The sequence below is a fragment of the Colossoma macropomum genome, unplaced genomic scaffold (genome assembly GCF_904425465.1).
Source record: "Colossoma macropomum unplaced genomic scaffold, Colossoma_macropomum, whole genome shotgun sequence".
NCBI lineage: Eukaryota > Metazoa > Chordata > Actinopteri > Characiformes > Serrasalmidae > Colossoma > Colossoma macropomum.
In genome coordinates, this window is record NW_023496039.1 from 489,502 (window position 1) to 505,654 (window position 16,153).

General features: G+C 38.9%; 1 protein-coding gene across 1 annotated transcript in view; it reads left to right on the top strand.

Annotated features, from left to right (window-relative positions):
- lrch2 (leucine-rich repeats and calponin homology (CH) domain containing 2) overlaps positions 1-16,153 on the top strand; it is a 113,643-nt gene that overhangs the window by 60,903 nt on the left and 36,587 nt on the right. Inside the window, exons 11-15 of the mRNA XM_036564737.1 lie at positions 4,186-4,290; positions 9,362-9,421; positions 13,337-13,385; positions 13,842-13,880; positions 14,535-14,675. Coding sequence (XP_036420630.1) covers positions 4,186-4,290; positions 9,362-9,421; positions 13,337-13,385; positions 13,842-13,880; positions 14,535-14,675 — 394 coding nt within the window. The remainder of the gene's footprint in view (positions 1-4,185; positions 4,291-9,361; positions 9,422-13,336; positions 13,386-13,841; positions 13,881-14,534; positions 14,676-16,153) is intronic.

Below are 16,153 nucleotides of genomic sequence, written 5' to 3' on the forward strand. Positions count from 1 at the left end.
ACTTTGATATTTGATAGCGTCATTTGTGGGAAAGAAGCAAAGCAGAGAATTGATCATTTAATCTGATGAAAGGTGGCTTTGATTTTCGTTTGTGTTTCTTTCTGTTTCTTTTTGATGAACTGGTATAACTGAGGTTATTATCAGTAGATATAGCGTTTGGCTTTGAGACCAGCCGTAGAGCTAGATTTAGGGTTAGAGAAGCGGTTAGCAAGCATGCAAATGCAGGCATTTTGGTGCCAGTCGTGCTCTTGAAATCTGGTCAAAAATGAACTGATTAATTGTCAGTAAATTATATCAACTTGTTAAGTTTTATTTCACGTTGTACACAGACATGCAAGCTGTCTCCTCATCCTGTGACAGATGCTGGCTTTTGAACTTTCCGCTTGTATCAATTCGGATGGTCCCCATCAGACCAAGGGCTCAAGCCTAGAGAAGTTGGTGGCATTTCGGGATGTTGTTGATATGTGGCTTCCGCTGTGCACAGTGTAGTGTTAACTTGTGTATTTCTGAGCTCACATGGTGACCTGTCGTGTCTGAGGAATGTTATTTTTAAACAAGCAAGACCGAAACTGCTGTCCCAAGTTTTTTGGGATGCCTTCAAGGCGTATATTTTAGAATGAACATATATTTACAACTATATGTTGATAAGGTAAAACATTACATACCTTGTCTTTATACTACTTTGTATAAATCACTGCTTTCTGTTTGTATTTGCGCTTTACCTACTGTCCCTGTACTGTAACTTTTTTAGAATTGGGTTTGTATATAGTGATAAAAAATACAGTAGCATGCAGAAAGCTTGAAATCCACAAGCTGATCCATTTTACTGACCAACATGGACATGCATGCACACCAGCTACTCTGGGGGCAGATCTTGCATAAAATGGATTTGATTATGAACATAAAAAGCAGTTTAAAATAATGCAAGGGAGGGTACTTTATGCAGCAGTGAGTAACTATCTAATTTGTTCGTCTTTACATGCTATAAATGATACAAAAACAGAAAACAGTTCTAAGCCACAACTAACAGGTTAATTAAACACAATAATAACCATCTTAAAACATTAAAGGTATCAAGTAAATTTTAAATAATCAGAATTGACTTTTATTTTTTAAACAGTTGACACCAGTAGGACATAGTGACTGAAGTGGGTTCTAGACACTAATATTACATGCTAGCGTTGATATGGTGTAATGCCTTCATGTTTAGTCACAGTGCAGTGTTTCTCAGCCTATTTTAGCCATGACACCCTTCACCTGGACTCACCCTGAAACACTATAGCAGCTTACTTCACATGGGTGAAAGGGACTTGAATTCAGCAGCGCCGTGGCTTTGTCAGCCCTTAACGTTGGGACTGCTGAGGCAAATGGGGTGCAAGTGCGAGCGTCCTTTTGTATAGCCTTTATTGTAAACATCCAGAGAACAAACAGGAACGTAAATGGTGTGTGGATCCATGAATGAAACAGAAAACATGATAGTACTAAGAACTAAACTGACTAGGAAAACTAGTGAACATTAACTTTAGATGAATACAAAGAAAACAAAAGCAGTAAAAAACCGAACACTATGAACATGAACTCAAGCACGGAACTGAACACGAGTATAAACACAAGAATTAACTTGAACCAAAGAAGCACAGAACTGAAGACGCGATCAAAGAGGATGAGAGAACTAACTGGAAACACAAACCAAGCCCAGAGAGCGTGAGTGTAATGCTGGCTGCTGAACAAGAGAAAGAGAGGGACATATATACAACCACTCAGAACAAGGAACAGCTGAGTAACTCACAGGGGTGGAGCCAGAAACAAGAAACAGGTGAGGTCCGAAGACAGGACAGGATGAGGAGGAGCGAACACCAAGATAACAACCATAGCAACAAAGCATGTTGCTGACTAAAATAAAAGCACATGGTACACAGAAACAAAGGCTGACACAGAGGAAGACAAGGGCACCTTTTGACAGCTCTTTGTGTCTGCTTGTCTGTTTTTAATGTAGCTGGCTAACAGTAATATGATACACATGAAGTTTGCAGAGTGAGCTGTTTGCATTGGAGTTGCATGCTGGCCATGAGCTGCCAGTGAGAGCCTGTTTTTGCTCACTGCTCACAGTTTTTCTCAGACACTCTGTTTCAACTTATAGTGACAGCAGGGTATTGTTGAGCAGGGAGATTTTATGGAAATGTTATTCACAAACATAAATGATCAAATTGGCTTTTTATTGATACCATCCATGAATCCCCAAAGTTAACACCATGTTATTCACTATGGCTGCATAAATGACGTTTCACATTCTTCTGGCTAAAACCTTTCCACTGTTGCACAATGTTGCTTCTACACAACAGCAATATTTCAGCAATTACTCATAACAAAAAATATATATATTTATGCAATACTAAACATAAAAAAATGAACCTCACAGTCTAAGAGATGTGAGTCACGTTTATGGGTGAATCCAAAATGATTAAGCTTTTTAAAGGGAAATTTTCTGGTGTTGAAACATGTGTTAAACACAAGCTTGACTGTGTCAGAAAAAGGTGTAAATGTGCCCACCAGGACATAGTGTGACTAAGTTGAAGTTATTGGTTCATTCAAACTCTTCTTTGTTGACCCTTTCATTGTTATTTACTTATATATCATGTCATTGTAAAATGAGGAAAATGGTTCAGGGTTTGTTACCCTGATGAAACATTGTGCAGTAAGGGGTAAACAGAGGCAAAGTGGCCCAAATCCAATCTTTTTCTTCATATGTGACACAGATGTGTTCTCTGTCTGGCAGTGTGAACAGCAAAAACCACATTGAACCTGACATTTTCAATTCCAATTTGAGACACTTTCATATGTGGTATTGAAACCCGATACGTATCCGATATGCAGCAATGCGACTTCTTGTGAATTTATGCGACTTTTACATCCATCCAATTCGACATTCATCATAATTTGGCACTGCTGGGAACTCATGAACTGCTGATATTTCTGTACAAACAAAATTAGAAAACTCATCCAAACTGCTCCATGTTGGAAGAGATTTTAAATGAAATGGCCAAACATGGCTCTAGGAGAGCGAGACTACAGCATCAGAGAAAAGTTAAATGTCTGACAGCGGAGTTTAAAGAAATCAAAGAAGTGGCCAATAACGTGCGAGCGGAACTGTGATGCTGGCGAAGATGACACCGAGTGCGTTTACATGCACTCAATAATGCTATCATAATCGGATTTCTGCAGTTATCTGATTATTCAAATGGTCATTGAACAGCATACTCTGATTGTTTAGATCAGAGTAAGGTCTAGAAGTCTGATTAGAAGTAAAGAGAGCTGGATTTTAGCTCAGTAATCAGATTTCTCAGTGTATGTAGGCTCTTACTCTGATTTCTTTCGACTTCTTCATTTGCGCCTGTGCGAAACAGGCGGCGGTACCAGAAATAAGCAAGCAGCGTTGCCACGAGACACAGCAAAACACTTTGGAGAGACGCTGAAACCAACTATATACTCGACAAAATGAGGGATTTAAATATTCTTCATCTTGCAGATGATGTATGTTCTTAGTTTCAGGTAAAGTTGCACGATGTTTTAAAAAAAAGCCACGGCATGAAGTTCGATTTTTAAATTACTTTTACGTCACGTCTTCTTCAGCGACTTTATTTGCTGGATGCAAAGCAGAAATCCGATTACTGCCTGACTCATGTAGACCCGGCGTTTCCCATTATCTGTTTACCTAAGCACATGTAAACACGTTGATCAGATTACAGACAAAATCTGCAATTTTGGATTATTTAGTGCATGTAAACACACTCATTGAAACCTCTGGGAGTGGCTGTTACTGTTGACACCGTTTTGATTGTTTAGCTCTGGATGAGCCACGTTAAGCATTGTTCTTTTGTGCAGGCAGGTCAGTTTAGGAGCGTTCAGATCTGTTCAGACTAATGTCGCATGTAGATCACATTTAAAAGATATTGGTGTGAAAATTAGATTTAGGCCACTTTTATCTGCTGTGTGAACGTAGCCAAAGACTGACTGTGTCACCAGTGCGTCTTTAGCTCAGGCAGAGTTAAATGCTTGAGAAAACAGCGGAGACAGTACAACGGACAGAACAGAATGGTGCGTGTATGTGTGCGCACAGGAATGTGAAAGGTGGCGTGTTGACCTGTTGACACCTTCCTTATATCCTTATATCCTTATATCTCGCAGATCGGAGAAAGAGCAGCTTGCGGAGGAAGAGGAGGATGAACTCAAGGAAGTTTTGGACCTGAGGAAGATAGCAGTGCAGCTTCTACAGCAAGAGCAGCAGAACAGGTGGGACACACACAAACACACACATGAACAAACATCAGCAAATGCGCACATCATTTCCATCAACTGTAGAACCTCTATATAGAATCGCACACACAGACACTCTTTCAGAATGTCCATATCACTATGATTCCCTTCTTTCTTTACATCATTTCCCACTTGCTCTTCTCTCTATTTCACTCTCTTTCTCTCTGTCTCTTTCTTTGTGTCTCTAGCGCCCTCTGTCCTCTGCTAACTAACAAATGTTACATGCTTTCCTCCCTTTTTTTCCCCCTCCATCTTCCACTGCATCTTTTCCCCTTTCCTGCTTCGCTGCTCCATGCTGGGACGCAATTGCTGCTCACATGACCATGAAATCATCAGGAGGCGATCCCTTATTTGTAGAGCAGAAAGTCTAATCCACCGTAGGAGGGCAGCGGGGAGAGCACACAGGTAGAGTGTGAGAGAGAGAGAGAGACCTTGTGTACTGACATTGAGTGTATGCATGTTTTTGGTGTGCACACACCACTGGATGTCATACTGTGCACATGTTTGGGCTTTCCCTCATCTAATCTCTTAACAAGCCATGGCCCTGCCGGCGGGCCCAGAGTATTATTATTATGACTTCTGTAACCTAAGAATAGCTCCATTAGTTTGCACAAGTCCTTGTAGCTACTGAATAATAAGCCTTTGTATGTAATAAGCCTGGATTGCTAAAGGGAATAAATAACTGACAAGCCCCTCATCTGCTGAGGCCAAACCAGCATAATATACAGTCAGGTCCATAAGTGACACAGTTTTGTGATTTTGCCTCATAACCTCAGTGGATTTGAAATGAAGCACTCAAGATGTGATTGAGGTGTAGACTTTCAGCTTTAATTCAAGGGGTTTAACTAAATCATTGCGTCAACCGTTTAGGACTTACATCCATTTTAACATGGCCCCTCCCCCTCATTTTCATAGGCTTAAAAAGAATTGGAAAAACTAACATACTTATAAATACAAGGATTATTTTTAATACTTGGATGCAAATCCTTTACAGTCAATGACTGCCTGAAGTCTGGAACCTATGGACATCACCAAATCCTGAATTTCCTCCCCTGAGATGCTTTGCCAGGCCTTTACAGCAGCCGCCTTCAGTTGGTGCTTGTTTGTGAGTCCTTCTGGCTTCAGTTTGGTCTTTACTAACCGAAAAAAGCATGCCCAGTTCGGGTTGAGGTCTGTGACTGACTCTGCCATTTAAGAACATTCAATTTTTTTGCCTTAAGAAGCTCTTGCGTTGCTTTTGCGGGATGTTTCAGGCCGTTATCCATCGATACTGTGAAGTTCCTTCTTATCAGTTTTGAAGCGTTTGACTGAATCCGAGCAGAATGTTTAGCTGTATATACTTCAGAATTCATCCTGCTACTTTTATCAGCAGTCATATTATCAAACACCAGTGACTCAGTTCCGCTGGTAGCTGTACATGCCCATGCTGTAGCACTACCTCCACCATGTTGACAGATGATATGATATGCTTCAGATCATGAGCCCTTCCTGTCCTTCTCCATATTCATCTCCTCCCATCATTCTGAATCTTGATGTAGACAGGCCAGGCTTTTTAAGATGTTTTCTAGCAATGTATAATCTGGCCCCTTTGTTCTTGAGTGTTGCTGGTGGTTTGCATCTTGAGCTAAACTCTCTGTATTTACGTTCATGAAGGTGTCTCTTGATCGTAGACTTTGAAAATGATACACTTGTCTAGAATGTCCTTGATTTACCCTGGAAAGAATTCTGCAATCATCCATTTCAGCTGTCTTCTGTTGTTTCCAGGCCTTTGGGCGTTGCTAAGCTCGCCAGTGCATTCCTTCATTTTGAGAATGTACCACATTGTTGATTTGGCCACTCCTGAAGTTTCTGCTATCTCTCTTAATGGTTTGTTATGTTTTTTCAGTTTCCGTCACGTAAGTCTTTGTATATGATAAGCCTGGATTGTTAAGGGGTTAAATAACCGACAAGTCCCTCATCTGCTGATGACCCCTTTAGACCGCATATTGCAAGATCCCTTGAACAGTTACTACATGCATGTTCAACACTTGGAGTCAACTCCATACCTTCTATCTCCTTAATTTGTCATGAAATAACATTGGAACAGCCCAAATACTTTTGAGCCTGTGGTGGCCTCCTAAGTGGTTAATGTAGTATTTATGTTAAACCCCTTGAATTAAAGCGGAAGGTTTACACTTCAATCACATCTTGACTTCTTGGTGCCAAATCTTTGGTGGTGTACAGAGGCAACATTATAAAAATTGTATTACTGTCCAAATAATTATGGACCTGACTGTATAATTAGATCTCTGTAGAATATTTTAACACATAAAATATTGAAAATTAAATCTGATATTGAAACCTTGACAGTCAAATCTAATAATATGTGTAGTGCTTCACCTCCTATGTGTGTGTGTGTTTGAGTTTGGCAGTGTGTTCCTGCCTGCTGGCATGCATGCATGTATGTGAACGTGCGTGTGTGGCCAAACATGCATGTGTACATATTTCTGGGTGTGGGTGTCGGCAGGCTTGTGTAGACATGAAAGTGTGTGTGAATGGAAAAGAAATACTGCGTCTGTGTCTGTGTGCGTCCGTGTGGGTCCATCATCTGAAACCATTGGAAAGTATTCAGCATGTTTTCATATTTATATACACTATGATTAAGTTTGAAATCACAAGCTGTATGAACACTTTTTGTGATTTTATATACAACTATGTCTTATACACTGTGAACTGAAATTAGCGCTGTCAGAACAATTAAAATAGTTTAGTTGTAATGAATCGCCTTAGTTTGTTGTATTTATGTCATATATTATTTGCTGTAATTTGATCCAAAAGGTTTTTTTTTTCCATTTAAAAGGCAGTGTTTTTGTTATAGCTATATGAATGGACAGATTCATCAAAGCAACTTGCGGCTGTTGTTTTCCTCCCGCTGTCTCTAGCGGCTCTCGTGGGTGCGCAGGGTTTCCGGCCACCACTCACAGCTGAATTCAGAATTCAGACGCTTGCAGACCACAGTGAAGTAAAATAGGTTTATTAACAAAAGGAGTATCCAAAGTCAAGGTCTACCAGTCCAAAGTCAAAAGCCAGATCATATAAACAGTAACTATGAGGGAAGTTCAAAAAACAAAGTTTTAAGTCCCGAAAATAAGGTCAAACCAGAAATCAGACCACACTGAAGTAAAATAGGTTTATTAACAAAAGGAGTATCCAAAATTATCGTCTACCAGTCCAAAGTCAAAAGCCAGATCATAAAAACAGTAACCATGAGGGAAGTTTTAAATCCAGAAAACGAGGTCAAGCCAGAGATCACAACAATACTGAGAGGGCCAGACAAAAGGCAAGGTCGAAAACAAACAAAGCAATGGTCATACACAATAAAGCAGACAAACAGAATGGAGGGCTCGGTAAACAAAGGCTATACTTCGCAAAGATCCTATGCTGAAGCCTGGGCTTATATACTAAACTAACAGCTCACATGAAACAAGGAACAGCTGAGGTGAATCAGTAGTCAGGTGAAGCTGAATGGTGAAGAGTCATGTGAGGGAGATCTGAGGTCACGTGATCAAGTGAGGTGTTCTGGGAGATGGAGGCTGGGAAGTAGTGACAGCTGGAACGGAAGGAAGCATGACAACAACAGCATACAAGCAGCTGGGCTTCAGCCTGAAACTATGGATGGTTTGAAAACATGTTAATACCGTTAAAAAATTGGTGATGTTATTAATGCTAAATTTATCATGCTAATGCGTTAGTACCATGTTCACTTTGACACTACTAGTTTAAATATTCCTAATATATATTTTTATTTATTTATTTAATATTTCATGATTTCCGTGAACAAGAAATTAATGATATTACATGATAAATAATATACTGTAATCTATCTACGATAATTTGTGGTCAAGTTATCTGTCTGGCTGTTTGATCTCCACTTTTGAAATATGTTGAATTAGATATAAATTTTATTATACCTTAATTCTTTAAGTTTATCTAATTCTCTAATCCACTAAGATTTGGAGTAGCTGCTTGAGTGTATCTTATAAAGTGGCTGTACAGTAAACTGTCTGTAAGTGTTTGATATCATCTGATTCAGCACAAACTCAGCTTTTTAGTAATACCAGTTGCTGAACACAAATGTTGAATATGAAAAATCCAAAGGCATGCGGAATGTAAAAAAAATCAAATGAATCATCTGAACAGAAAACCACTTTATGAACCTCAGTCTGTATACACTGATCTACTGCTTGAGATGTAAACAGTCATTCACAGGTTTAATGTGAAATTCCCAATTCTAGGTAACTTACTGAGTCACAGTGGCGGTGAACCAGATGTCCACCTCTAAAAGCTCTTTCACAGGAAGTTATTACATGAAATGGTTATGAATACACTGCATAATGCCTGAAACACTGTTATGTGATATTTGTGAGAAGATTTTGGCCTAAAATTAATAGTCTCCAGTAGTTGTTTTACTATTACCAGCACTACATATTAAAACGCATGTCGGTTCACTGGTGGTTTTGTATAGTAAATAAAATGGCTGTATTTTATCACCACCACTGTAAAGAGATCTGAGTCTGTACGTTTCTCTATAATTCACCACTTCACACCAAACCACTCCGAATGACTTTTTTTACATCTCAGCAACTGAATTATACAGAAAATGTAAAAAGCTCTTGGAGGTTCCCTTGAACTGCGGTGAAGTCACTGTGGCTTATTGTTTTTTATAGAAATTAATTTCAGCGTACGTGTAAGCCTTAGATCAGAATGTCTTTATGATGATGAAAAACGATCTGTCAGGTGTGACTGGTTCTGCATACCAGTGTCATCTCACTGGTGTTGAAAAGAGAAAACAATGTCATGGAAATGTACTTTACTGCTCGGTAGTTACGTTTGTCAGACAGTGAAAGATGCAAATTAGTTCGCAGTTTCACTTACCTGTACAGTGTGGCAGACCTGGCAGTGCGTGTGTTTTTTCTTTTTTTTAGTTAGCCCTCTGCATGTTTCCTGATACCTGTTGTGTATGTGTGTGTGTGATGTTATATGAATACTTTGTTTTCTGACCCAACAGGTTTCTCAGTCATTCAGGAGGAAGCAGCAAACAGAGATCTCCTTCACAAGCTGTCAGGAGGTACACGCATCAAACCTCCCACACCTTTATACACACATACATAACCTTTAAAACATTTCACATGGGCACCACAACTGGCACACCCTTGTGCATGAGCACACGTATTAAACGAACTTAAAACAACTGCAAGTGTAGTACGATGTAAGGTTCATCTACTTCATCTGATACACGCATACCTGCACTTAGTCACGTTTTCAAACCTGCAGTACACTCTTTTAGAAATAAAGGTGGTAAACTGTCATTTGGGCAATGCCCTCTTGTCACTGGGGTGGTTCCCTCAAGGGTACATCTCAGTACCTTTAGTCAGGGAACATAACTGAACCATAATCCACTGAAATTATATTTTCTAAGTTGTACTGACTCCACACACCCCGTCTCGTCTCCAGGCTTTTTACTTCATTGTTCTGTTTTAAAACATTCGGTTATGAAAAGGTACAAATACAAACTTTTCACCTGGAAAAACTATCACTTAAAACTTAAAACTTATTAAGGTTCACGATTGGACCTTAAAACCACTGTCGTACCTTCGAGGGAACATTTGCACTGTTTGTACCTTGAAGAACGAGAAATGTACCTGTACAGGTACATTTGTGTCAAATCCAACCACTAAAAGGGCCATATTAAAAAATCTCAGCAAATCTGTGGGCCAGCTGTGTTTTTATTTCATTTTTGCTTAACATTCAAAATATAGATTAGATGGATGGATGGATGGATGGATGGATGAATGAATGAATGGATGGATGGATGGATGGATGGATGAATGAATGGATGGATGGATGGATGGATGGATGGTTGGATGGATGAATGAATGAATGGATGAATGGATGGATGGATGGATGAATGAATGAATGGATGGATGGATGGCTGGATGGATGGTTGGATGGATAGAGATAGATCGATCGATCACTGTATTCATACCAGAGGGAAATTCTCCTATTGCAGCAGTAGAAAGTATAGTAAAGAGCAAAACAAGAGCACAATGAACAGGAGCAAAGTATTGCCATACAATATTTACAGATATATGAAAAGAAAGTAGAGATAAATAATAGAATAAAATATACTAAAACAATAATCAATAAGATTAATATGCAGTGCAAAAATTAACAAAGTAATTGCATGAATACAATGCAGGAGACAATGCGGTGGTGCCTGTCCCTCCATTAAATATGCCAAACCTGCAACAGCAAAGCACTGAATACTTATTCAGAAATAATTCTAAATGAAAATAAATTGTTCTGGGTAGTTTTTAAAAACTGTCTATTTGCTTGAATTAGACACCAGGCATCTTTTCTTTTTGTGTAACTGTTGGCCCACAGATTGTTGTTGGGGGAAGGAGGTCAGAACGCACACTACGTTGCAGGGCATGCTGGGGACTGTAGTGCATCTCAGGGTGAAACGGGCTAATAAGAATAGAAATTCAAAATATTTTCGCAGGCTGAATAGGACTGTGTCACGGGCCTGGCTTAATCCATGGGCCTTGTGTTGGGAAATTTGCTGTAGATTGTGTGGGCGTTTTTTTTTAATTAATTAATTAATTTTTTTTGGGTGACACTGTGACCTGTGTTATGTTTGAACCGTTTAAACTGTTTTGAGTCTTTGCTGAGGAGGAAAAAATGATCTGCTTTCACCATTTAGTCTTCTCCAGTGACGTAGCCAGAATTTCATTTTTTGGGGGGTGGGGGGTTGTCTGTTTATGAGTTTGGGGGGCTAGGTAGCAAGGTCTAGTGATTATAAGGACCACCAACTAGCCAAATTTAAATCTCTAGAAATGTTTCTATTCTATTACCTTAAGAAGGAAAAAAGAAAACATTTTAGAATATTAAACACAACACATGGATCCTGATCTCACATTTATGGCTACCATTATTGAAAACAGCTGACAGCCCACCGTGGTTTAGGGTCCTACCTTCTACAGCACTGAATGTCACTGAACGGCGTGGATGTCTGGGGTGAATGGCTCTTGTCGTTTTTGTTACAGTATTAAACCTTTTTTTTTAACCAAAGTCAAGTATTACTACTAGCTAGATAAGTAGCTTTTTGGAACTATGCACGTCCCAGTTAAGTGCATAGTGTAGCAAATGGGTGTGTTTTTACATGCCGGTTTTCAAAAAAAGCACTTCTCTGTGTCTTTTGCATGAACAATGATAGCATCCAGCCATGTAAATGTTTTGATGGTGAAAGTGTCTACTGAACTTTCTGGCACTCATTCTATCACATCTATCACAATCCATCTGGCTTTTCTCCTTTTGGGCTTCTGGATATGAACAGCTCTGGTATTGCTGGGATTCAAACTCCTTGTCTCCTGATGTTGGGATGAATTATTAGACAGTTGCACCACATGAGACTGTGCTACTCAAGTTAAAACAACAAATATTTTGTACAGTGTATTAAACATTTATGGACACAAAGTCTGAGTTGCTTCATGTGTTCCTGAGTGGTGCAGTGGACTGAGACGTCACCCCAACAGGCGGTTGTGAGTTTGAACCCCAGCAACGCCACAGCCATCCATAAATGTGTAGCCAAGAGGAAGAATGTCTACTAGGAATGTATGATGGAGAGAGTCCTGGCTGGTGGTGAAGTTGAGCATAAAAATAAGTTCTTTTTTTTTTACAGAATGAAAAAATTAAGAGAACTTTTGACTCAACTAGTAAGTTTGAGTTGTGTGAACTGTTGTGTCCTCAAGTTGAGTCAACTCAAGCCATGTAATCAGTTGCTATATTATTTTGGGTTGAGCTGACCTCTCATTTTTAACAGTGTATTATGTAACCTGGCTGATGAACAGGTTGTGTCTATGTGGTCAGTGATGTCCAATGGCAAACGGTTACTATTATAGCTAGAATACATTCTAAAATCTGTCAAAAAGACATTCCATATGTTTTATTTGAAGCTTGTAAGAAACATTAACATATATTTTACCTTGAATGTAGCAGGTTTACAGTGACTCTTTCAGCAAAGAGTCCTGGCGTGGAGCCGCCTGCACTGTTTTCCATTCCTAACAACTGACTGAAACCTGGTTAGACTACAGCTCATATTCACACTCAGTGATGGTTCTAGAACCTCCAGAAGGCCTTGAATGATATTTTTCTCCCAAAATTGGTCCCATTTACTGTAAATCAAAAGTAATTGGTTGATTTCACTGTCATGTCGTAGTTACATTGGTTGTTCATCTCACATGAAGGCCCCCTGAAGGCCTAACCAATGGGAGAGCTCACTTGACTCCATCTGCCTAGAAAAGAAAATCTGATTGGGAAGTTTTCCATTGGGCATTTCAAGATTTTAACCCTTTGGTTTTAATCAAAGTTTAACAATGAATTGAGACTATTACAGCAATGCTTGCAGAATTTAGGTACAACAATCGTGATGATCTAATTAAATAAAAAATGAACTGACACCTATTTTATTAGGTCCCAGGCATCATTAGGCTTTCTCTCCAGGCCTAGAAGTCCCTGGGGGTTCCTTACTAGTAATATTATGTTTGAAGACATATTTGTGATGTAATTTAGCTTTACTTTTTCATTACACCATAGTGCAGAGGTAGCAGAAAGTGCTGTGTCTGGCATGCTTGTGTTCAGAAATGCTCTGAAAATGCCTTTATTACGAATGAGAGTGAAAAAAAAGTCCAGAAATATTCTGTTGCATGTCAACACAGCTTTAGTTGTAAACTGTTGTTGCAGACAGTTAATCACCATTTTGGTCTATGAAAACAAACACTCCCTTGTCTGTTTTCTTTTGAAAAAATGTAATGTTGATGTTTATCATGGCACCTTTAGTGTTGCTTTTCAAGTTTTGGCTTGTAGTGCAAGTGTTGATGACAGCTGTTAACAGCTGTCTGTCTGTGATGAATGCTCAGCAGCTTCCCCAGCGCCAGAAATGACATAGCAAGCCTAAGTGTTCTGTGCGTTATTTTCCTGGCAGCGCATCACTGGATGAGGGCAGCAGTGCGGCTTCAGCAGTGTGTGGACAGGTATAACGCACATATGCACACAAATGCACATACATACATACATACATATGTGAACACATGCATTCTTACTGTTCCCATCAAAGCTCCACCCACTCAGTTCCAAGTAATGGCTGTGTTTTCCTTTGTAATTATCTGAGCTGTTACACACATCTCCATGTTCCTCAGCAGAATTACGCAGCAACGTTTTCCTGACTACTAAGCTGACAGTTGCTCTTCCATATACTTTATTGCTTCTGCATTACAAAAACACAGAACAATGCATGAAAGACGAATGGGAAAGCCATTAAATAACGTTTGTTCTTTGGCTTCACTTAGCTTCAGTTAGATATGATAAGGTGTAAGATAAACTACAAAGGCGCCATAGTTATCTCTTGTACATGTTTTCACACCCCATTCATTGTGTTTCTTTGATTTTTTTTTTCTTTTGGCTTGTCCATCCATTTGTCTTTTCCGAAGGATGCGGACCTCACAGATGAAGACGCAGCTTTCTCAGAGGTCTCTCATCATCATCATCATCATCATCATTATAGCCATCATCAGTTATATTCAGTTCATGTTAAATCTTTACCAGATGTACAGAGCCAGCCCAAAGTTTGGACACACCTGAAAAAAAACCCCATAAAGACATAAAATCATAAAGCACTTAAATTAATGAAGCTAGTTTCTTATGTATGTTTGTACGTATCTTTGCTTATGTATATTTAGTTATATTTTTAAAGTCATATGAACTCCATGGTTAATCATTGTGCCTGTTTTAAAAGGAGACATTTTAAGCATTGACAGCTGAAAGAATGAATTTGTCTCACTGCTTCCTGCTGCCGTAGCCTTTTGGTCCGCAACAGTTAAAGCACCAGGCTGACTCTGTTCATTCTGATGTTTAATGAGTTAATTTTATGTTTTTATCGTGTTGAATAAGAAGTTATCGTATTGCTTTTTTACAGCTTTTTTTAAACAATATCTTCTTAGCATAGATTGTCAAACAATTCGTTCCACCATTGTGTTATAGTCAATGTCTGTGGCTACAGCATTAATGTAGATGTATCTTCAGTGGGCCTGTTTGCCCTAAAGTTCTGAATGTTTAAATGTTCCTAATGTACAGTAGCATAGACTACTGTTTTTGCCATGATGGCGTCTGCTTTCTGTTCTCAGCCTTCTTCCTCCTGCTCGTTTGACGGGAGCCTCAAGTCAGAGAACAGTGACTCTGAGCCGAAATGGCCTGAACTTCCCCCCATTCTCAATCAGAATGAGGACCGCAGACGGAACAAATATCTGAGGAAAGACTACCTGAAGGTACACACTTACACACACACACACACACACACACACACAACCAGAACTAAGATCAGCAGTGCAACAGACAACGACTTGACCACTTGCACATGTATATTTTTAATACTTTTGGCTAGTTTACTTCAGCATAATTAAGTTTAAAATTCAGAAATGTATGAAAATGTCCATTCATAATTTCTGTGATGCAATATACACCAAAAAATAAAACAGGAAGGCAAAACATAAAAAATATATTCAGGATTACAGGAACATGTAAATAAAAGAATGGATAAAATAGAGAAAAATAATATCAACAGGTTAATACATTCACACAGACACACATAACCTCACACACAAAGGCTTAACTAAGACAAATCAGCAGGCTGAACTCTGAGGAAACTCTAAGAGAGTGTGAGAGAGAGAGAATGAGGGAATGAGATAGAGAGAGAAAAAATGGTGGTATCCGCAGGTGTTTCCACCACCTATCGCAGACTTGGACAAAGCAGTTATAGCTTTATGCAGACTATATGTAAAATAAACAATCTACATATGCAACTGATGATTCATCATTACAGATCAAAACTATTATAATGCAGACTTGGATTTGTTCAGAAATGAAACTGAACACAGTGTCATTAGTGAGATTCAGTCAACAAAGATAGTATTTAAAGCTTTAAATTAGGCCCAACGCCTTGAAGGTTCCCAAATGGTCACCTCTCACCCAGTTATACGAAGATGGAAAAACCCAGTTCCAGCTCCTGAACTTTGCTCACTGCCATGTCTGGTAGGCAAGACTAGAGATTGGCGTAAACATGTCCTTATCTCATTTCGCAGCATCCTTCTGAAGGAACATCTCACAGAGACAAAGAACTGTCATTCCTAGTTAATATCTTCTCAAGTAAAATCAAATGTGATTATCTGCATGCCTTCAGTATGATTTGGGCTTCCTTATTGGACTAAGTTGTTACTGTAGCTGAATATCGCTATGCAAAGAAGTCTTTTGGTCTTTTTAACAAACCACAGAATTTCTTTTTATTTAACCCTTAAATACATGCTTTTTTCTACTTATTGGCTGTGTATACCTCTGGTTGTTAGTAACCCAGACTTTATATCTAACACAAACTAATATAGTAATAAAATAAAAGATATTTGATATTTTGTTTGTTATCTGTATGAAAACATAGACAACGTAGTGGAAGGGAAATGAAAAATGGGCCATCAGTGACCTGAGGTAGGTGAAAGGTTTGAAGAAATCAGTTTAGTGCAGCGTTGCACCTGCCAGTTGATCTTATCACATTTGAAAAAGCAATGAAAGTTCTCTCATACATACATTTTAGCAAATGCCTTGGGGTATTTAGATCAGGGGAGTCAAACTCAACCAGTAAGAGGCTCATATTAAAAAATCTCAACAAATCTGCAGGCCAGAGAAAAAAAAAAAATTTCATGTTTCATTAATGTTGTATTATTGGCCATTGTTTATTCAGAATACGCAAAAACTT